Below are 20,677 nucleotides of genomic sequence, written 5' to 3'. Positions count from 1 at the left end.
CTGCCTGCCACAGCTTTGCTGTGGGCCTATCCAGTCATTTATTTATTCAACAAGCACAAGTGCTGTGGGCCAGCTCGATCCGGGTGCTGTGCTCAGGGGCTCTGGGGACTGGTGCATGGGCAAGGTTGTGAGGGAGAGCGAGGCGAGCCCAGCCCTGCAGGGGATTTCCCTGGGGGGACAGGGGGGCGGCATGCGGGGACAGTCAGGGGCTGGAGAGCAGGCTGACCTGTGTGCTATGTTGCTACTCAACCTTCTCTCCCTTGCTTCCCTCTTCTCCTCTCGCTGAAGTTACACAGGAAAAAACCAAAAGGATGAAAAGTAGTTCTTGCAAAACAGAGAAGGCCCCCAAGCTGCCTGCCCCTAGGAGAGCTGCCAAAGACACAGGTAGGGTTGGCCCAGGCGGGGCCTGGCAGGGCTTGGGGACAGGACATTTACGGTCCAGGCTCAGGAGGCGGGCGCGTGGCTTATTTCTGGAGCCCGGACGGCGGGTGCTGCACTGGCTGCGCCTTGGAAAGGCGGGCGTGAAGCGGGGGGCTCGCGAGGTGCTGGCTGATGGACGTGCTTGCTTTCTCGTGACTCGGTGTCACCGGATAAGCCGTGGCCATTTGGCTGCCATCAGCGGCAGGAAGCGTGACTGAGAGATGAGCCTCCCTGTCGCCTGGTTTGGAATGTGGACACCAGGCAGCGAGCCCAGGAGGCCGGCTTCCCCTGGGGCGCCTGTTGGGAGGAAAGGCCGGGCGGTGCCTACTTCCCACGACCCCTCGGGGAGGACTCGTCCACTTCCTGAGAGTTCTGTGCTGGGGTCTTGGTGGTGCTGGGCCGCTGGGTCGCAGAGAAATTCCTAACTCGGGGGTCTCTCCCCTGAGGGTCACGCAGTTGTGCCCAGCGAAGACCCAGCCACCCAGCCTGGCCGGTTCGTGCAGCTTGTGGGATGAATGAGCTAGATGTGGGCTGTGGGGAGCAGAGCGGGCAGCCTTCCTCTGGGCCTCCCTTCAGAACAGCCTGGGCGGGATGGGGTGACACGCTCAGGGCTGGGTTCCCTCTGCCCGTGTGTGCCAAGCACGCAGGCAGCAGCAGCTCACGTAACTCCTCACAGCTCTCCTCGGAGGCAGACGGGCTCACTCCCATTTTGTAGATGAGGAAACTGAGGCTCAGAGAGGTTCACCAGCCTGCCCAGGGTCACACAGGCCAGCCAGGGTTGGCTCCGGCCCTGTGCTCCCCGCCCGAGAGAGCCCAGCTGTGCACACTTGGACCCGCGCCTGGAGGCCTTCTCCAGGCCCACCCTCAGGGCCTGGACTCTGGGGCCACTGCACCACAGACTTTGGGGACACCAATGAGAGCCCCCCCAGGTGGGGAGAGCCCTGGGGGGCTGAGGTCGGCTCTGTGGGGACCCCTGGTCTTGCTGGGAGTAAGCAACACTAGTTTTGGAGCTGTTTTTCAGCATCTTGGTGCCTCAGCTTCCCCTGGGCATGATATCGCAGTCCTGGACGGGAGTGCCAGTGTGAGGTCTACCCACGTCTTCAGATACCTGTCTCCTCTGCCCTTGAGCAAACCCACCATTCCAGCAGGCTGAGTGACTATCCTCCTCTGTGCCTCAATGGAGGTGGGCCCAGAGCAATGTGGGGGCACATTGGCAAAACCTCCACTGGAAAGAGAGTGAGGGATGCCAGGAGATAGAGAGAAAGTTCCAAAAGGCTCCTGAAAAAGCACAAAATATAACAATTTTCTGCATCATGTTTCCCCTGCTCCTGGACCTTGGGGTTTGTTTTATTTTAATGGCTCCTTTGAAAAATGACCTGCCTTCTGCCTGACACTGGGTCAGAAGGGCGTGCCACGGGCTGCATTCATCACCGTAACCGCCGTGTCACCCTGATGCAGCTGACCATTAGTTTCTGTCAGTGACGAAGTCACAGCTGGGCTAAGAAGAGATGAGTTTGGGTTCAGAGGTCAGAGCCACAGGACTTGGGAATTGGATGAATTAGAAATTTGCTGTAGTTAACAAAAAATTAAATCACAATAGTTATAAAATATTCATCCATCCGGGCTGAGGGAAAATGAAGCCCGATATTTAATTTCAGATTATAGCACCTCACTTTGCATTTTTTATCATAGATTAGGTTGGCCCTGGAACTTTGACAGGCACTTGGGGACTTCATCCATTTCCACAGATTAAAAATCCTCTCGTAAAAAAATTAATTGCCATTAAACTGCTCTGCGGAAGGAAAAACGTGCCCACCAGGGCCCATTTATTGACCTGGACCCCTCTGGCTGGCTAATGGGGAAGCCAGTGATGTTGGGGGCTGTGGGTGGGGGTGCTCAGGGGGCCTGGGGCCCCTCCTCACCCAGCGTGGCCCCTGCTCAGTGCCCCGCCCAGCGAGTGGGCCTTTTTTGTGCAGCGCAGCAGCTTTGGGATCCAGGATGCAGGACCCTCGCTGGGGAGCCCACCCCCCAGGCCCCCCTCATAGGTCAAACGTGGCAGGCAGGTGGGCAGTCCCCGACTCAGCCCTGGCCAGCAGAAGCCTGACCTTTCTGGGAAACTCCTGCAGTGGGGGTGACTGCTTCACTTTTTCATCCTTGTGGAGAGATGCGTACAGATGGGGAAACTGAGGCACAGGGAAGTGGTCACTTGCTCAAGGCCTGTGGCTGGAGAACGGAGGAGCAGGGATTTAAACCCATGTCTTGTGGCTCAGCTGGTAAAGTATCTGCCTGCAATGCAGGAGACCTGGGTTTGATCCCTGGGTCGGGAAGATCCCCTGGAGAAGAGATAGGCTACCCACTCCAGGATTCTGGCCTGGAGAATTCCATGCACTGTATAGTCCATGGGGTCACAAAGAGTCGGACATGACTGAGCGACTTTCATTTCTTCACTGGTTGGACGGGGGCTTCCCAGGTGGCGATGTTGGTAAAGAACCCGCCAATGCATGTGGTCCAGATCCCTGGTCGAGAAGATTCCCTGGAGAAGGGAATGACTTCCCACTCCAGGATTCTGGCCTGGAGAATCCCATGGACAGAGGAGCCTGGCGGGCTACAGTCCATGGAGTCGCTGAGAATCGGACAGGACTGAGAGACTAACACTTTCACTTTTCTGGGACTCGGCTACCCCAGGAGCCTGGGACGGAGGGCGTGGTCGCAGAGGGGGCGTGTCCTGGAGCACTCTTCCAGGGGCGTGGCTTTGCAGGGGGCGTGGTCACGGCCTCGCTCCTTCCTGGGGCTTGGCCTCTGGAAGGCGTGGCCTCTGGGGGCGTGGCTCTGCGTCGCCCTTCCCTTTCTTGGAGCTCCATCCTCAGGCCACTGCCCCAAGTCTCACTCTGGGCTGGGGAGGGCGCCGAGTCTAGGGAGCAGGGTGTGCTAGGTGGGTGATCTCTGCTGTGAGGCGCCGTCTTCGGGCAGAAATGCCCCCAGGACAAGTCTTGGTCTGGGTAGTTGGGTAGTTTTGTTTTCCCGGGGCGCTGCCTGGGCTGGCTCCCTGCCGTGTGTGTGTGTGTGTGTGTGTGTGTGTGTGTGTGTGTAAGCGTGTGCGTCAGCGCTCAAGGCCGGCCACGGCTTCCTGCCTCTGCCTCTGCCAGGGCCCTTGTGGTTGGGTTTGTAATGATGGTGGGGCTGCTAACGGCATTTGGTGAGGGCGATTTGGGATTATGAAGTAAAACCTTGATAAATGATGTTTATGACGTGATAGCATTTATTAAAGAAAGTGTTTATGTTTGGGATGTGGTGGCTGTTTGTTTCCACACACTGTCCGGACCCCTCATCCTGCCACCCTGGGTGGCTTTGCTGCCGCCAAAATCTTAGCTTTCTCCACCCAACAAAGCCAAATAAAAACAGACGGAGCCAGTTTGTTTGGAGGAAATGGAAGGGTGGCTTTAATCCTCACTGGGAGGAGGCGAACACAGTAGGTCCGTGCCTCGATGTGCCCCACTTCCATGAGGAATCTGGGGATCGTATAGAGGAGGGCTCACAGTCAGGGGTTGGTGCTAAAGAACAGAGACGTGAGGATCCTGTATTCTTCTTCTTGTTCCTCTTGCATTGTTTCAAAAACAGTCACAGGCTGGTGTCAGGTAGTCCAGGAGCTGGGTCCTTCGTTTTTCCGTGTGTTGTACTGTGACCTCCTTCCTGTAATGCAAAAAGAGACCTCCAAGAGGTGGTCTGCAAAAGTGTGCTGAAAGGTGAGCACCACGAACAGGAGGTGGTCAGCACAGAGTTAAGGGATAGCAGGGCTTCCCTGGGCTCAGACAGTAAAGAATCTGCCTGCCGCCCAAGGGACCTGGGTTTGATCCCTGGGTCAGGAAGATCCCCTGGAGAAGGGAATGGCAACTCCCTCCAGTATTTTTGCCTGGGGAATTCCATGGACAGAGGAGCCTGGTGGGCTATAGTGCATGGGGTCACAGAGTCGGACACGACTAAAGGATACACTAAAGGATATGCTAAAGGATAGTAGGTTCAGAATGAGCTCCTGCAGAGTTAGAGGGCAGAAAAGCAAACTTAGTTACAGACTACAGAGGAACAGTTAAGAACTAGGAGTGATCATGCCTGCTCACTATTCTCTTTATCTTCTTTGTTCTCAGGAAAGAAAAGAGAAATTCAGCCTTCTATTTCCCCTTTTCTCTGCAACAGCTTCCTTGATTCCTACCCTTATCCCTGCTCTCACCAGTTTAAAAACGAATTAGTTTTCTCTGGTTCAGGGCAAGTGATTATCGACAGTGTCGCCCGCCGCCCTGCGAGCTCTGTGTGTGCTAGTGATTGTCTTTGCTACTGACCAGCCTTTACAGAGCGTGTGCGGTGCTTCAGGGCCTGCATTGAATGTTTTACAGAGAAATCCATAGGGAGTACGTTTTATTACCCCTGAGGGTCAGAGAAATCAGGTCACATGTCCAGGTCATCGTGAGACTCAACTTTGCCCAGGATGCTGGCTAATGGCTGGGGTATGGCGCAGCACCAGAGTGGCCTGGACCCAAGGGTTTTCACCCTGTCCCCTCCGGAAGTGTGTGACCTGGTGTCCTCCTGGCTCTGTGAGGAGCTGCCTGCCTTCCCCTCTGGGCCAGCACGCGGAGGGCCCCGGGCACCTGGCTGTATATGTGTTTTCTCTTTAAGATTCTGAGTTGGTTGGTGTTCATGCCTGGAGGAAAGGACAAGCTCTGGTGAGGGTGCTGCTGGGGCCCCCGCCTGCCCTCCCCAGGCTCCAGAGCAAGGCCCCCTCGAGAGACCAGGCCCCCATCGCAGAGTTAGGTACCTTGTACCTCCGCCTCGACACTGCTCCTCTGTGTGGCATCTTGGGGGGCAGGGTGGGCGCCGGGGGAGAGATGCCCAGGCAGCAATGGCATCAGGGTGCGGGCGCGGCACCTATTCCCCCAGAGACTTGTCAGATGCCCGCCAAACCCACCAGCAGTCAGGGGCTTTGGGGGAGTCACTGCATTTAAAAAAGACCAAAAAGAGGGTTTCTATCACTGAGAAGCAAATTTCTGCTCCTGGAAGGCAGGGCACGGCCACTAGGCTGTCCTGACTTAGAGAATGCAGGCCTGCAGCCACAGTGGCTCCCAGGAGACATCTGTCACACACACACCCCCCACCCCGCCACACACGCACATGCACACACTCAGTTTTTGACATGTTCAGAGAGGATGGCTCTGTGCCAGACACCCAGGCACAGCCATGAGTCACCGAGACGTGCACCTGCCCGCAGAGGGCTTCTACGCGTGGATGACAAGTGCAGAGCCAGGAGAGGGGTCTCTGGGGGGAGCTCCGCTCCTCCTGGCAACCCTGCGACTGCCTGTCTTTGCAGATCACAGCAAGAAGGTTGGAGCCCCCGAGAGCTCCCCTGTCCACCCCGGGATGCCAAGTCCAGCCTCCGTCCGCAGTGACCCGCAGATGCCCGCAGTCAACGTGCCCACCCTGGCTTCCCGTGATCCACCCGTGAACGTCCAGGCTGCTATGGCGGTCCTTCGAGACCTCCGCCAGCAAATCCAGGCTGGGCTGGAGCTGGCCCGGTCCCGCCACCCGAGCCGAGGGCTGGAGCTGCACAGCCTGGCAGGGAGGAGGCGGTCAAGCCCCTGGAAACCCCCAGACGTCCAGGGCTCCTTCTGGAAGAGCCCTGAGGCCCCGATGGACGGGCTGCCCACTTCCAAGAGGGCTGGGAGCCTCCCTGCCGCACGGCGCTGGAGCCCTGTGGCCGAGTGGGAGTCCTATCCACACAGGACCTGGGCAGCCCCAGGACGGGACACCTCCTTCCAGAGATGCATGAGCCCCACCGAAGGGCTGAACTCCTTCCCCCAGCGGCCCTGGAGTGCCTCGGCCAGGCAGGCCTCCTGCCCACCGAAGACCTGGGCATTCCATGGACGAGACCCCGCCTTCCAGAGGCCTGGGAGCCCCCCCGAAAGGTGGGTCCCCATCCTGCAGCGGTCCTGGAGCGCCTCAGCTGGGCAGGCCTGGGGTCCGCAGAGGGCCCGGACCGCTTCTGAAGACCTGGCGGCCTCCACCCCGAGGCCATGGAGCCCCCTGGAAAGGCCGAGCCAACCCACCTGGCGGCCTTGGAGCGCCTCCTTCACGCAGGGGCCCAGCCCCCTGTATCAGGGCAGGGGTCCCCTGCGGACCCCCTTGGGGGCCAAGCTCGCCTGGCCGAGGCCCAGCCAGGGTGCCCTTCGGAATGCGCCTGAGAAGGAGAATGAGGTGCGGACACCTCGGCCCTGTCCCAAGCCCCGGGGGGCCCTGGGCCCCCTCCACAGCTCTGAGTCCCTGCGTGAGTTCATGCGCCAGAAGACTGTGGCCTGGCGGCGGCAGGCCCTAGAGGAGAAGGCCTCGGCCATGCGCTCGCTGGAGCTTAGAAACCAGAGGCTGCAGGACGCCCACAGGAAGCAGAGGGAGGCCGTGCTGGGCAGAGCCGTCCCTGTGGTCTCCCAGACGACCCCCGGCATCGTGACCTTCGTCCCGCACGCGGCACAGTCCAGGGTATGCGGCAGCTCAAACACCCAGCTCCCCTGGCCTCCATGGGGCTTTACGGGTACCCCATTGCCTCCGTCTCTGCCCACCCTCCCCGGGGGGAGCTGTCCCCTGGGGACAGCTCCGAGGCTGAGACAGGGCCTGGGGTCTTGTGGCTGGGCTGGGGCCGACAGCATCCTTCTCTGCTTTAGGATCTGGAAGCTGCCGCCGGGCCGGGGGTGCCAGTGCTGCAGTGGAGCAAGGTGACTTCCGGCATGGTGCTGGGGGACCAGGAGGCCCCGGGCAGGTGGGTGTGCTGGGGCCGGGGCTGGACTTCCAGGGGGGCTCTCCCGGGTAGGGGCTGGCTTACTCTGCCCAGAGCTGCACAGAGCCTGTGATCAGGGCTGCGTTGTTCTCCACTGAGGTGAGATTGCTGTCACGTAGTTAACCTTTACAAAGTGAGCTATTCAGGGGCCTTTAGCACATTCACAATATTGTGAAACCACCCACCACCTCTGTCTAGTCCCAAAACATTTCATCACCCAAAAGGAAACCCAGTTCCCATTCGCAGTCACTGCCCCCCACTCGTCCCCTGAGCCCTGAGGCATCCCCAATCTGCTGTTCGTCCTTATGGATTCACCTGTTTTTTGTTTTTTTTTTTCGCATGTACTATACAGGAGGTCCTTGTTGGTTATCCGTTTTAAACACAGCAGCATGTACATGTCCATCCCAAACTCCCTAACTATCCCCTCCTCTCATCCTTCCTCCGGGCAACCATACGTTCATTCTCTGAGTCTGTGAGTCTCTTTCTGTTTTGTAAGTGAGTTCCTTTGTGTCATTTCTTTTAGATTCCACACATAAGGGATGTCATACGCTATTTCTCCTCCTCTGTCTGACTGACCTCACTCAATATGACATCTCTAGGTCCATACATGTTGCTGCAAGTGCCATTGTCTCATTCTTTTTACGGCCGAGTAATATTCCATCGTATGTATGTACCACATCTTCTTTATCCATTCCTCTGTCAATGCACATTTAGGTTGCTTCCATGTCTTGGCTGTTGTAAACTGTGCTGCAGTGAACACTGGGTTGCGTGCATCCTTTTGGATCATGGTTTTTTTTTTTTCCCCAGATAAATGCCCAGGACTAGGATTGCAGGGTCATGTGGTAGCTCTGTTTTTAGTTTTTTGAGGAACCTCCATACTGTACTCTGTAGTAGCTGTACCAATTTACATTCCCACCTACAGTGGAGGAGGGTTCCCTTCTCTCCACACCTTCTTTATTGTTGGTGGATTTTTTTGATGACGGCCATTCTGGCTGGCTGGATTCACCTGTTCTGATGTCTCATGTCAGTTGAGACAGCACAGGGCCTCTGTGCCTGACTTCTTCCTCTGAGCGTGTTTTCCAGGTTCATCTGTGTTGCAGCCTGTGTCAGGACTTCCTTCCTTTTTAGGGCTGAGTGATATTCCATTGGGGGCATCTCCCACATTTTGCACACCCATGGTCAGCTCATGGACTTGTGGGCTGTGTCCCCCTCTCGGCCGCTCTGATCGAAACATCCGAGCACCTGTCTTCAGCTCTCTTGTGCACGCACCCAGGAGGAGAGTTGTCCGGTCATGTGGTACCTCTGTGTCTCACTCACGGAGGAACTGCTGGGCTTTATTGGCGGTGACCACAGCATTTTGCATTCCCACCAGCAGTGCAGGAGAGATCCAGTTTCTCCCTGTCCTCACCCCACGGTGCTCATCCCCATGGCGAAGGGCTGTGGGCTTCAGGCCAGGGCCAGCGACTTCCTGGCCACCTGCCTGATGACGAGGGGAGGGCAATGTGACGGGAGCGTCACCCACGTGTGGTCAGGGGGGAGGAGCGGACCCAGCGGGGCTGAGGATGGGGGTCCCCACAAGGCACCGCCCCAGCAGGAGCTGCCTGCCCTGGGTGCACCTTTGGCAGCCAGTGTCCTGGGAGGGGGCTCTGGGATGAACCCCTTGGAGCTCAGCACCCACCCTCTTTGCAGCAGCTCACCTCAGTGGATCGGACACCCTCCCCTGACCCCTGGCTCCTGGAAGTTTCTCTCTCTGGCTCCTTTTTCTTCATTAGTCTTGAAAGTTCGCGTCCCCGGGCCACTTCCCCAGATTCGGGGTCCACAGGGCAGCCCAGGGGTCTGCACCTCTTCTTACCTTCTCAGTGTTGGTGTCTGGTCACATCCAGACGAGGACACAGGTCCAAAGTGAACGTGCTCACGCTGAGCGCACGTGTCACCTGCACCGGGGCCGAGAAACCCATCACACCCCAAGGGCAGCCCTCCATCGGGAAGGCTGCAGGGGTCCTGACTGTGCAGCTCCTTTGGCTAGACACCACACTGGGGGGTGGTCATCTCCATGGGTGGGGCGGCTCTAGGTCCTTCATCTTGCTTTGCCGTGTCCTTTTTTTTTTTCACTTACAAACATTTCACTTAAAATGCACATGACATCCCCTTCGTGGATCACAGCCTTGTCATGGTGAAGAGGCTTGCAAAACTCCGTGAAGCTACGAGCCATGCTGTGCATAGCCGCCCGAGATGGACAGGTCTCACTGAAGGAAGAGCTCTGACCAAACGTGGTTCACGGGAGAAGGGAATGGCAAACCACTCCAGTGTCCTTGCCTCGAGAACACCATGGACAGTATGAAAAGGCAAAAAGATAGGACACCAGAAGACGAGCTCCCCCGGGTCAGAGGGTATCCAGTGTGCTACTGGGAAGGAGCAGAGGGCAAGTACTAACAGCTCCACAAAGAACGAAGTGGCTGGGTCAAAGCGGAAATGATGCTCGGCTGTGGATGTGTCTGGTTGGTGAAAGTAAAAAGTCTGATGCTGTAAAGAACAATATTGCATAGGAACCCGGAATGTTAGGTCCACGAATCAAGGTAAATTGGACAAGGTCAAGCAGGAGATGGCAAGAATGAATATAAAAATCTTAGGCGTCAGTGAACTAAAACGGACAGTAATGGGAGATTTTAACTCAGATGACCATTATATCTACTACTGTGGGCAAGAATCCCTTAGAAGAAATGGAGTAGCCCTTGTAGTCAACAAGAGAGTCCAAAACACAGTACTTAGAGGCAGCCTCAGAAACAACAGAAAGATCTTGGTTTGTTTCCAAGGCAAACCATTCAGCATCACAGTAATCCAAGTCTATGCCCCAACCACTGATGTCGAAGAAGTAAAGTTGACTGGTTCTATGAAGACCTACAACACCTCCTAGAACTAACACTATAAAAAGACATCCTTTTCATCAAAGGAAATTGAAATGCAAAAGTAGGAAGTCGAGAAGGCTGTGTTTTCATTCTGTTGATTGGGTCTTTTGACATATACATGTTTTTAATTCTGAAGTAGCCCAAGTTGCCTATTTGTTGTTTTGTTACCAGTGCTTCTGGGGTCACATCCAAGAAATCATTACCAACTGGTCTCCTTCTGCCTAATAGGTGCGTGTGGTCTGTCGTGGTCACCTCGGTCACAAACGGACCTGGGCCTGGCCCGGAAGCTGCTTCCATGTGCATCTCTGCACACACGTGTCTCCGACACGCATGGAGACGGTCGCCCCCGCCCCCAGGCTGACCCCTGTCCCTTCTTTCCCTGCAGCTTCTGCCTGTGTTTGAACAGAGCCTTGAACCCCACCAAGACTCTGGAGGTGGGAGGCCCCCAAGGTGGCTGGGAGGGCGCGGCCCTGCTGATGCCAGCCAGCTCCTCCCTGGGGCCCCTGAAGTTCCAGGACCTGAGCACACACTGCCGGAGCCCGGGGCTCTGCATCTACCTGGACCCTGAGGAGTCGGAGCGCCTGGGCATGCCGGGCCCCCTGCACTTCCGGTACAAGCAGGCCCGGCTGCAGGCCCTGGAGACCATGGCCAACATCCTGAAGCAGCGGATCGACGTCCTGACGGACAAGCTGCGCCGCTCCGAGGCGATGGACGCGCTGGTGGGGCCTGGCCCGGGGCTGCTGCCCTCCGACGCCAGCACGCCGGCCCGCCCCGGAGCCCTCGTGTCCAACGTGGGCCCAGGGGCACCCTGGGACTGGGCAGGGCTGCGGGCCAGGCCGCTTCTCTCCACCACTGGCTTCCGGGACATGGAGACGGTGCGCTGGAGCCCTGGCTGGGAGCGGCCGCAGAGCGCGAGCCCCAGGGCCCGCCACGCCAGCGAGCCCATAGGTAGGACTACCCCCAGGCCCCGCCGGCAGCCAGGGGACCCCCACTTTCTCCTTGCCCCTGGGTCTCTTCCCCTCGAGGGGGAGCGATGACTAGACCCCAGCCATTGTCCCTCTGTGCCTGCTGTCGCCACCTTGCCTCTGGCGGGGGAGGGTGGGCCCCGGTCCTGAGGTTGACGTCCCGCCCCCTCCCCGCCCCGCCTCTGCAGAGGGGCGAGTGCGCAGGACCCCTGGGCCTCCTGCCGTGGGGATGCGGGGGGACCACCTCACTCCCTGCAAAGCAGCAGCCCCTCCGCACCCCACCGGCCTGTAGGAAGTGAAGTCCCGATGCTCCTCTCTCGAAAGGTTTCATGGACAATGGACGCTCCGAGCTGGACGGGAGGCTGGCAAGAAACGTGGCTTCTTTCCAGGCCCTCAGCCCCTTCGCAGGGAGGTAAGGCTGGGCGCTGCCCTCGAGTGCCTTCATGTCCCCGGGGCGGGTGCAGCCGGGCCGGCAGGGCGACACAGCTCCTGGCCTGTCCTGGGGGAGACACGGGCCTCGTACGCCTCCGGCTGGGCGGCGCGCAGTGGGCCACGGGAGGCCCCAGTCGCCCAGGCGTCCCCGGGTGGTTGGCAGGCTGGTCGTGTCCGGGGCGTGTGGAGGCAGAGGCCCTCCATCTGGGTGTGCTCGCTGGTGTCAGATTCTCAGGACCACCTGCCCACAAGCCCTTGAACAGGCCCGTCTCCAGCCCTGACCTTCTCTGGGGCCACTTCACACGGGTCCCTTTCCATCAGTTGTTACGGATGGATGGCCGGCCTGGGGCAGGGGCAGCGGGCGCCCTCAGCAGCCCCGCTGTCCACCCGGCCAGCCCAGCCTGGGCCCGCGAGGCCGCCTTAGCAGTCACTGTCCCGGGGACACTCTGCTGGGCCCAGCCGCACTCCAGCCCCCCGGCCGTGCAGCTGCGGCCGCCCCTGGCCCCTCTGTCCCCCAGTTCATCGCCCCCCCAGCAGCCAGTGTCGCTGCCCAGCGCCCTCAGCCCCTGGGGCCCGTGTCGGCCCCTGGACTTCACTGAGCAGCTGTGGCCCTGTCTCCTCCTGCAAGGACTACCCGCTCCCACCCCAAGAACCATTCCTTCAGCCCCTCTGCCTGGCGGCTCCCGCAGGCGTGGGTCCCTGTCCAGCCATCCTCCCCGGCCAGCAGTGCCCTCCTGGCCCCCAGCCCCACCGGCTGCCTTCCCAGTGCTGCCCCAGGAGGGTCTCAGACACCCCGGCCCCTCCCCTCTCTGTCCCCCGCAGCCCCGCCGGGCAGCCCCTTGCAGGATGCCCCCTCACCTCGTTTGGCCACAGGTCCTCTGCGACTTCAGGCTCCACAGCTCAGAGCCAAGGCAGGGGTGGGGCTCCAGAGGGGGACAGGCTGGTGGGGGGGGTCCCCGGGGGGCTGGCCAGAGACGCTCGAGGGAATCCTCTCCACCCACTTCGCCAGGTGTGTCGTGGACTCGGTGCCCAGGTTGGGGCCTCAGGGGGCCGCCTGGGGGGTGCAGTGCTCCTGAGCAGAGAGGACAGTGGTGGGTGAAGACTGTGGCCATGCTCAGGGAGCCAGGAATCCAAGTGGGGTGGGGGAGGCCCTTGCACGGCCGGGGGGTGGTCAGCGCAGATCCCAGGCCTGTGCAGAAAGCACACCCCACCCCCAGCCTGCGTCCTCCCTAGGAGGTGGGGGTTCCCCGTATCACCCCGATTCCCCCAGCACTGCCTCACCCTCCTCCCCTCCCCTCCCCGGCCCAGCCTCAGTCAGGTTGGGTATCCTCTGTGTGTGTGCTCAGTCGTGTCTGACTCTTTGCGACCCCATGGGCTGTAGCCCGCCAGGCTCCTCTGTCCATGGGATTCTCCAGGCAAGGATACTGGAATGGGTTGCCATGACCTCCTCCAGGGGGTCTTCCTGACCCATGGATCGAACTCAGGTTTCTTATGTCTCCTGCATTGGCAGGAGGGTTCTTTACCTCTAGCGCCACCTGGGAAGCTGGAATGGAATTGTTGCCACCGGTAGGGGTCAGCATTGGGCCAGACTTGGCCGCCTTCAGCCCCTGCTCCCTGTCTAGACCCTGAGAAGGGGAGGGGGGATGGGAGGCTCCAAGGTGGACAGCCTATATCTGTAGGTCCTGCCACTGGATGGCCAGCGAGGTCCTGTGGGCTCAGACCTCAAAGGTCTCAGAGCCGGGGAGTCTGGGCACCCGTGACACCCCCCAAGTCATAGAGCCTTCCCACCAGGGCGCAGGTCCCCTCCCCACCCCTCCCGCAGCCTGCCCAGGCACAGAGAGACCGCAGAGGTGGAAGCCGTTCAGAGCCATGCCCCGGACGGCCCAGCGCCCTTGGAGCCCAGGATCGGGGTCTCCAGGAGGGCCCCTGGCCTGGCCCGGCCCCACCTTCTAAACTAGCAGGTCGCCGCTCAGTGCTCCCCGGGGGTTGCTTTGCGGCCGTGCCTCTGGCCACCTCCCTCGGTGCCCTGTGAGTCCTAGGCTGCAGGGCACAGCTCCGCTCCCCAGGGCCTGGCCCATCCTGCCGCCTCTCAGGCCAGTTCCTGAGTCGGGGTGGGTCTCCTCCACCAACTCCTTTCCTTGCTGGGAATGCGGTGCTCAGTGGCTGGGTGGGGCCGGAGCTTGTTACCAGCATCACGTGGTGGGGACACTCGGGCTTCCCGCCCTGCCCCCCGACCCTCGATGGAGCTTGGGCCCCTGATGCCCAGTCCACCCCCAGCCCATCTGGAAGGAAGGATGGGAGAGTGTGTGGCCCAGCTGTGTGCCCGTCGTCACCCCGCAGGCCTCCCTGAACCTCAGGCAGTGCTTTCAGCACCCTGAACGGTGTATGCTCATCCCTATTTTACAGATGGGGAAGCTGAGGCTGGCGGAGGAGAAGTGACCTGCTTAGGGGGAGGACAAACCAAGGGTCAGACCCAGGGCTTGGACTCCAGAGCCCGTGGTTTTTCTGCTACACCCCCTCCCTGGCGAGTGGTTCTCAAGTTGTTCCTCGGGAACTCATTAGAAAATGCAGTGTCCTTCCCCCCCAATCCCGCCCTCCTGAATCTGATATGCTGGGGGTGGGCCCCATGATCAGGCGATTCCGGTGAGAACCATTGCCTTAGAAAAAAATCTAGACCTGCAGTCAGCAAGCCACCGCCCCCAGGACCCACCAACAGTCTTTGTAAATAAAGTTTTATCGGCGTGCAGCCACACTCATCACGTTTACACAGCGAGCGTGGCTGCTTTCCTGCCACAAAGGCAGAGCTGAGTGGTTTCCATGGAGACAGAGACCTGGGGGGCCCACAGAGCCTGAACACGGATGGTCTGTCTCTCTGCGGGAAATTCTGCAACACGTGATCTAGATAATGGAGGGCGACTGGCGTGGGGACTGATGGCCTTGGAGGACGCAGCTCCTTCCTGCCCTTTGATGATCCCAGGCGGGAGTTACTGCGCGCCCCCAGGTTCTGGGTTGGGAAAGAGGGAGCGAGAGAGTCTAGAAAAGACCCTGCCGTGACCTTGCCCCCCACGCCTCCATGCCCACGCGTTCCTGGAGCAGCCCCTGGCCCACTGCCTCTAGGAACACTCCTCCCCTGACCATCGGAGCCCGCGGTCAGCGCTCCCGCCCCAGTGCCCCTGGGGCCATCCCGGGATGAGCCCCTGGGCCCGCCCCTCACCTCTGCAGCATCTCGTCTCAGTCCCAGGCCTGCTGCCTCTGTGTGGAACAGTCTTTTCACGCCATCTCCCCTGTGGGGTCGGGGGCTAAGCACAGCAGGTGCTCAGCAAACACCTGTGCCTGAGGATCCGGGGGGCCGGAGGAGGCTGGGCCCCATGGCCCAGAGCTGTGGCTGCGTCTTTAGTCACTCGAAGGGGTCCTGGGTTGCTGGATTGCAGGAGAGAGAGGCACATATGCTGAGGAGACGTGAAGTGAGGCGGGCTGTCAGCACCGCTCGTCCGAGCCCAGCACACGCCTCTGGGCCGCAGGCCCCTAACCCGGGCAGCTGCCGCCCACTTCTGCTCTCCTGTCCCACCTGGGCTGCTACCCTCTCGGGAGGGGCCCAGGGCCACGCCTTCCTCTTCTTCCCGTGGGCAGACGTGCCAGGCAGCTTGCCCTGATGGAGGGCAGGCCTCTGACTCCAACCGGACCAGTTTGACCCCAGCCTTCTTGGTCGCCCGGCCGGCTGAGGTCCCTCTCCGACCAGGGCGGCAGTGCAGGGCACTGGTGGAGGTAGAGCTCGGCCGTGGGCCCCGCTCCCCCGTAGGCCTGGTAGACAGTGCCCCCTGGCCCATGGCCGAGGGGACGGAGATGAAGGACATGACCGTCATGAAGGATGGAGGATTGTGACTGTCACCCCAGAGTGGGCGTTTTGAGTGAGCAGATCGAGGACAGGCGAGGGCGGCTTTTGGGCAAAGGGCATTCTGACGCGGGCCCCAGCCCTGGACGGTGACCGTGGACACCGCGCGCTCCTGCCGGGAGCTGGTCCCCCGCAGGAACGAGCACTGAGCCCAAGTCACTGCTCACAGATCAGGCCCTGCCGAGCCAGGAGATGCTGCGGGTGCAGCTACCCCCCGGGCCTCCGGTCACAGGCCCGGCCCCTCTCTGGCCCTTGGGTCTCCCTGGATGCCGGGCCTGCAGGAGCCCAGCCTCCTGGCCCTCCCCCGGCCCCCAAGCTGTCTCCTGCCTCCAGGGTGTTCGCTGCTCATGCAGGTGTTTGTGTGTCTCCAGCTCACTCGGGGTGCCGGCCACACCGGACCCCCGCAGCGGCTCCCCGCGGCTAGAAGAGACGCGCTCGGCCAGAGGGGCAGGCTTGGTCGCGCCCGGGACCCTCCGGAGCTGTGGTAAGGGCAAGCCTGTGCATAGGCCCTGGGCTAGCTGGTCAGGTGGCCAGGGAGGTCCTCTGGGGACCCCCTCCACTGCCTGATGCTCAGCTAGCCTCTGGGTGTAGAGAGGTCCTTTCTTACATGGAGCATATCCATGCATCAGTATTAAAGCTTTTTGGAGGCTTTCGGGGCCCGGCTGCTTGCTCTGTGCTCCTGCCACGCCTCTGTCCTGACTTGACCCTTGCCCTCACGAGGGTCGAAGTCTTGCTTCATCCACAGCTCTGCTCCCGGGGCCCAGCCTTCTGCCTTCTCTTCTGCTGCCAGAGGATTTTTTGTTTCTGGTTACAGCTGAGACTTGCCCAGAACCCCGGAGCTGGTGCATAGCTGGGGCCATGGGGGTGGGGCGCCCGCCGGGTACCCTCCTGGGTTCAGGCCTTTATGCTGGCAGCGTGCAGAGTGGAGCATGAGCTGGCCTGTGGGATGCTCTGCCCAGGGGGTGCTCAGGGAGGGGGACAGCCGCAGGGCTCTGGCCTGGCGCTGGGGACCGAGAGCTGTTCTGAGAGGTCTGGGATCTGCATCTGTTTCATCCTCATTTTTCAGTTAGTTTTCTCCAAAATAAGAATAAGACATGCTCACGTCTGTAGGAGAATTGGGCTATTGCAGTGCATTCAGAGTGAACCCCAATCCCTGTCCTGCTCAGGAGCAGCCCCAGATAAAACCTGCACCTCCTTATGGACCCGGGTGGAGTTACCCTTCTCACAAGGAGGGCGGTGAGGCCTGTGGGATCCGGTGGCCTGTGAAAGGCTTGGGGGGCAGTTAGCAGCCCCCAGGTCCCCCTGGTGCCTGGGGAGAGGCGGGCGGGAGGAATTTCAGCTTTGCACTCTGGCGTCCCACCATTCTAGGTTCAGAGCTCCTACCAGGCAACAGGGGTTGTGGGGGACCCCTTGTGGATGAGCAGCTTCCCAAGAGGTTGCCCACAGCGGTGCCCCCAAGAGACACCTGTCCCTCTCTGGAAGACAGAGGGCCCCTCAGGCCAGGCTGGGCAAGAGGCGGGGAACAAAGCCCTCTGCGGACCAGGGGCAGGCGTTTGTGAGCTGTTGGACACACACATACACGTGTGTGTGTGTAGAAGGGGGTCCTGGGCCCTCTGAGACAGAGGTTCTGTGCCACTCCATCCTGCAGTCAACCTCCCCGCGACCGCCCCAAGGTCTGGGAGGCCCTCCCGGCCTGGGGAGGGGGCTGCTGGGGAGCCCACTAGTCTCTTGGCCCACCCTCCCTCTGTTCACTCAGCACCAGCTCGCTGAGGACCTGCCAAGCCTGGCATGGACCGGGCACCAGGCCCTGCCCTCAAGCAGCCTGCCTTTTAGGAGGTGGTGGGCAATCAAAAGATGCCTCAATAACCACCTGCAGCTGTGAGATCCTGGGCAACCAACACCCAGGGGGAGAGTCTGCCCGGAAGTGGGTGGATGCTTCCAGCACCAGTCTCCAGGAAGTGTGGCCCAGTGAGGGGCATGAGCTGCCCAGGGTGCCCAGGACGGGCTGGGACCAGGACTTGGGCTCAGATGCCAGCTCTCTGCCCACCCCTCTCCATCGTCTTGGTTGAGCAGGAACTGGGAGCCAGGGCACCTCTGACTCGGGCAGCCCTGGCCCCTTGGGACCATCAGCTGTGCCCAGTCTGTCAAACAGGGTCACACTGGGACTCAGGGGCCGAGACAGGAAGCAGGTGGGCCGGGCAACAGCATTGCCCTCGGCCTCCACTCCTGCTGGTCCACAACGCCAGCCCACTCCGTCCTCTCGGGCTGTGCAGCCCCCGTGTGCCCTGTACTGTGTCTGCCCATGCAGGGCGAGCGATGCCCGGGGTTGTGGCAGGGAGGTGGTACAGTGTCTCTGGGGACGAGCAGACCCACCCGGATCCCACGGGGAGGGCAGACAAGGGCATCCTCCTCTCAACATCCCAAAGGGAGGGGCCGTCCATTGCTGACGGACAGGACGACATGCCTGGACGGTGGACCACACGTCAGGGGTGGGGGCGGTGGGAGCTTTCCCACGAGTCACCCCTCGAGTGGGTAGCCTGGGTGGGGTGCCAAGCAAGGGCAAAGGAAAACTGATCAGCAGCACCTTTGTGCCAAGCTGCCTCTTCCCCAGGGGTGCCTCTCGGCGGGCAAGGGGCTGGGCCACAGACCTCCTGAGGAAGGAGGGGCCTGGCGTGAGGGTGCCCGGCTGCAGCCCGCCAGGGGGCCCCCGCTCCCCCACTGTGCCCCCCAAGTAACAGAGCCGAGAGAGAGGGCTCCTCCCCACCCCGCCCCCTCCCACAGAGACGGCCTCCTGGAGCCTCTGAGGTCTGTGTGGGCAGAGCTGTGGGCCAGGCCCCCATCCTCCACTCGGCTGAACCCCAGCAGGCCAGGTGCCAGGCCAAGTGCCGGGTCTTCCAGAAAAACCCGCTCCTCTCCCAGCTCTGCCTGCAGGTGGCCTCGCTGGGAGGCCGGGAGCCAAGCAGGATCTCGGGAGCCCGCCACCAAGCAGCCAGCACAACCCAGAGTGCGGGCGCTGGGCACCCCCACCAGACGCCTCCTCCAGGAAGTCTCCCGGATAACGCTTGGGCTGGTGCTCTGCTCACCCATCTCAGCATGCTTGGTGGGAGTGAAACTTGCGTGTGTGCCTCTGTCTCTGTGGGCCACGAGAACCTGAGGGTCTGGCTCTCCTTGCAGCCCCGGCTCCTGCCCGGCCAGGTGCTTGGGGAATGTTGGCTGCATGCATGAATGACTTCCAAAAGGCCCTGAGGCCCCCTGGGCCTGTCTGTGTCACACAAGGCAGCTCACTGGTGTCACCTGCCTCCGGGCAGGTTCCAAGCTCGTGCCCCTGTTCACGGAAGAGGAAGCCAGTGCTCAGAGAGGCATAACCCCCACCGCCCGACAGCGAACGGCAGAGCGGGGACCGGGGCCCAGCCTTTCCCACTGGGAGCAGCGCTGTCCCAACAGAACTTTCTGCAGTGACAGAGATGTTCTAAATTCTGGGCCATCTGATCTGGTGCCCACCAGCCACGTGTGGCTGTGGGGGCCTCTGGGACGTGGCCAGTACCACTGGAGAGTGAAGTTTTACATTTTTGTTTCCCCTGAGTTTAAACGTGAGCAGCAAGGGCGGCGTGCCATCGGACAGCGAGGCTCCGGCCCTCAGACACGGCAGCCTCTCGCCCAGGCGGGGCCCACTGGCTTTGTTTCCGTTTGAGGCCATGGGCCCCCAGCCGCAGCGCGGTCAGGGAGAGCACACCTGGTCCTCAGCATCCCCGTTGCTGTTGGCAACAGTAACAGTCGCCACGTATGTGTTTAATCATCCCGTGGGAGCCACAAGGCCACCAGGCACTCTGGGGTGGCAGGTCGTGCTGGATTCTTGGGGCCCCTCCCCGATGGTCATCAGGAGTTGGGGAGCGAGGCCGGTACCGTCCTCTGCTCAGCAGGGCCAGCTGCTCGGTTGGCCCAGGCCATATCCGTCTCAGGGAACACTTGCTTTCTCCTGGATCGCAGCTCAGAGCTTGGGGACCCACAGCCTGGGGGCTCCCTGGTGACCTGTCATGGGTGCTGGCCTGGCCAGGGATGGCCCTGAGAGGTCTGCACCTCTTAGAGCAGCAGCTCTGGGGGCCTCGGCTTTCTGAAGCTTCCAGGCCCTGGAAGAGGATCAACAGGAACTCAGTGGAGGACCAGGGTATCTTCTTTCCAGGCCACAAGCAAAAGCAAGGGAGGAGTGGCCCCTTCTCCAGGGACCTGCCGGGCGGCTGGGAGCACGGGGGAGCACACCAGGCATCCCCCATGTGCCCCGCACGTCAGCTGGCCAGAACCCCTGCCCCTCCCCTGGGCTCCAAGCTGCAGAGTGTCCTCAACGGCCATGGAAGCACCCAGCAGCCGGTTGGCTGTTGTTCACAGCTCTTTGGCCGCTCTAACATGGGACCCTGAGCTGCCCTGTTCTGGGAAGCAGGGCGCCACCCTCCTTTCTGCACAATCACCAGGGATGACCCAGGAGCTCGTCCAAGAGCCACCAGGAGAGCTTGCCGTCCACAGACCCAAGGCCTCTCCCGGGGTGGGGGAGCTCATCCTCCGTGCCCTCTGCTGCTGGCTCTCATGGGGGTCCAGCCGAGAAGATGGAGGGCAGGGCCAGAGGAAGCAACACTCGCTGCCCCTGCCTCTGACTACAGTCATCCCCCGCCACCCCCAGGCAGCCTCCGAAGGGCCAGGCTGGGTCCTTGGGGCCCCCACTGGGAACCAGAAGCCCTCGGCTGCCCAGGGAGCCTGAGGTTTCCGAGCCTGCACTCTGGACAGTCCCAGGGAGGCCGCAGGGCGGTGCCCCTCGGCCTGGGTTGCCGCACACCCATGGGGCTGCGACCCTTATTAGGGCAGCCACTAGGTATCAGAGCATCTTAGCACGGGGATGTCCCCGTGGTGGCGCTCACGGACGAGCACTTTCTCCAGGGCACCGGGCAAGTGAGCGATGAGCCAAGGACTGTCTGGCAGCAACGCCTGTGTTCTTGGCCCTGGCCATGTGTCTGCAGCCTGGGGTCCCTGCTCCCAGGGGAGGGTGGCCAAGGGTCAGGCAGGGAGAGCCCCCCACCCCCGCGGGGGGGCAGGGTACGGTAGGGCAGCAACCTGTCTCCTTGCCCCGCAGGCTGGGGGCCCTGGCCGCCCTCCCTGGATGTGCAGGGAAGGGGTCCTCCCCCAGCACGTGTCCTGCAGGCCCAGCACCGAGGCCGGCGAGGGGAGGCCGCCCAGCCACCCCTTCCTGTGGTTCCTGCAG

The 20,677-nt window shown here is 61.1% G+C and overlaps 1 protein-coding gene across 1 annotated transcript in view; it reads left to right on the top strand.

Annotated features, from left to right (window-relative positions):
• Positions 1 to 20,677, top strand: part of CCDC187 (coiled-coil domain containing 187) — a 61,506-nt gene that overhangs the window by 18,762 nt on the left and 22,067 nt on the right. Inside the window, exons 4-9 of the mRNA XM_043470011.1 lie at positions 289 to 384; positions 5,777 to 6,939; positions 7,122 to 7,216; positions 10,526 to 11,088; positions 11,430 to 11,517; positions 15,801 to 15,913. Coding sequence (XP_043325946.1) covers positions 289 to 384; positions 5,777 to 6,939; positions 7,122 to 7,216; positions 10,526 to 11,088; positions 11,430 to 11,517; positions 15,801 to 15,913 — 2,118 coding nt within the window. The remainder of the gene's footprint in view (positions 1 to 288; positions 385 to 5,776; positions 6,940 to 7,121; positions 7,217 to 10,525; positions 11,089 to 11,429; positions 11,518 to 15,800; positions 15,914 to 20,677) is intronic.

The sequence above is a fragment of the Cervus canadensis genome, chromosome 5 (genome assembly GCF_019320065.1).
Source record: "Cervus canadensis isolate Bull #8, Minnesota chromosome 5, ASM1932006v1, whole genome shotgun sequence".
NCBI lineage: Eukaryota > Metazoa > Chordata > Mammalia > Artiodactyla > Cervidae > Cervus > Cervus canadensis.
Note: the sequence above shows the minus strand (reverse complement) of the source record. Positions and strands in the feature narration are given on the sequence as shown.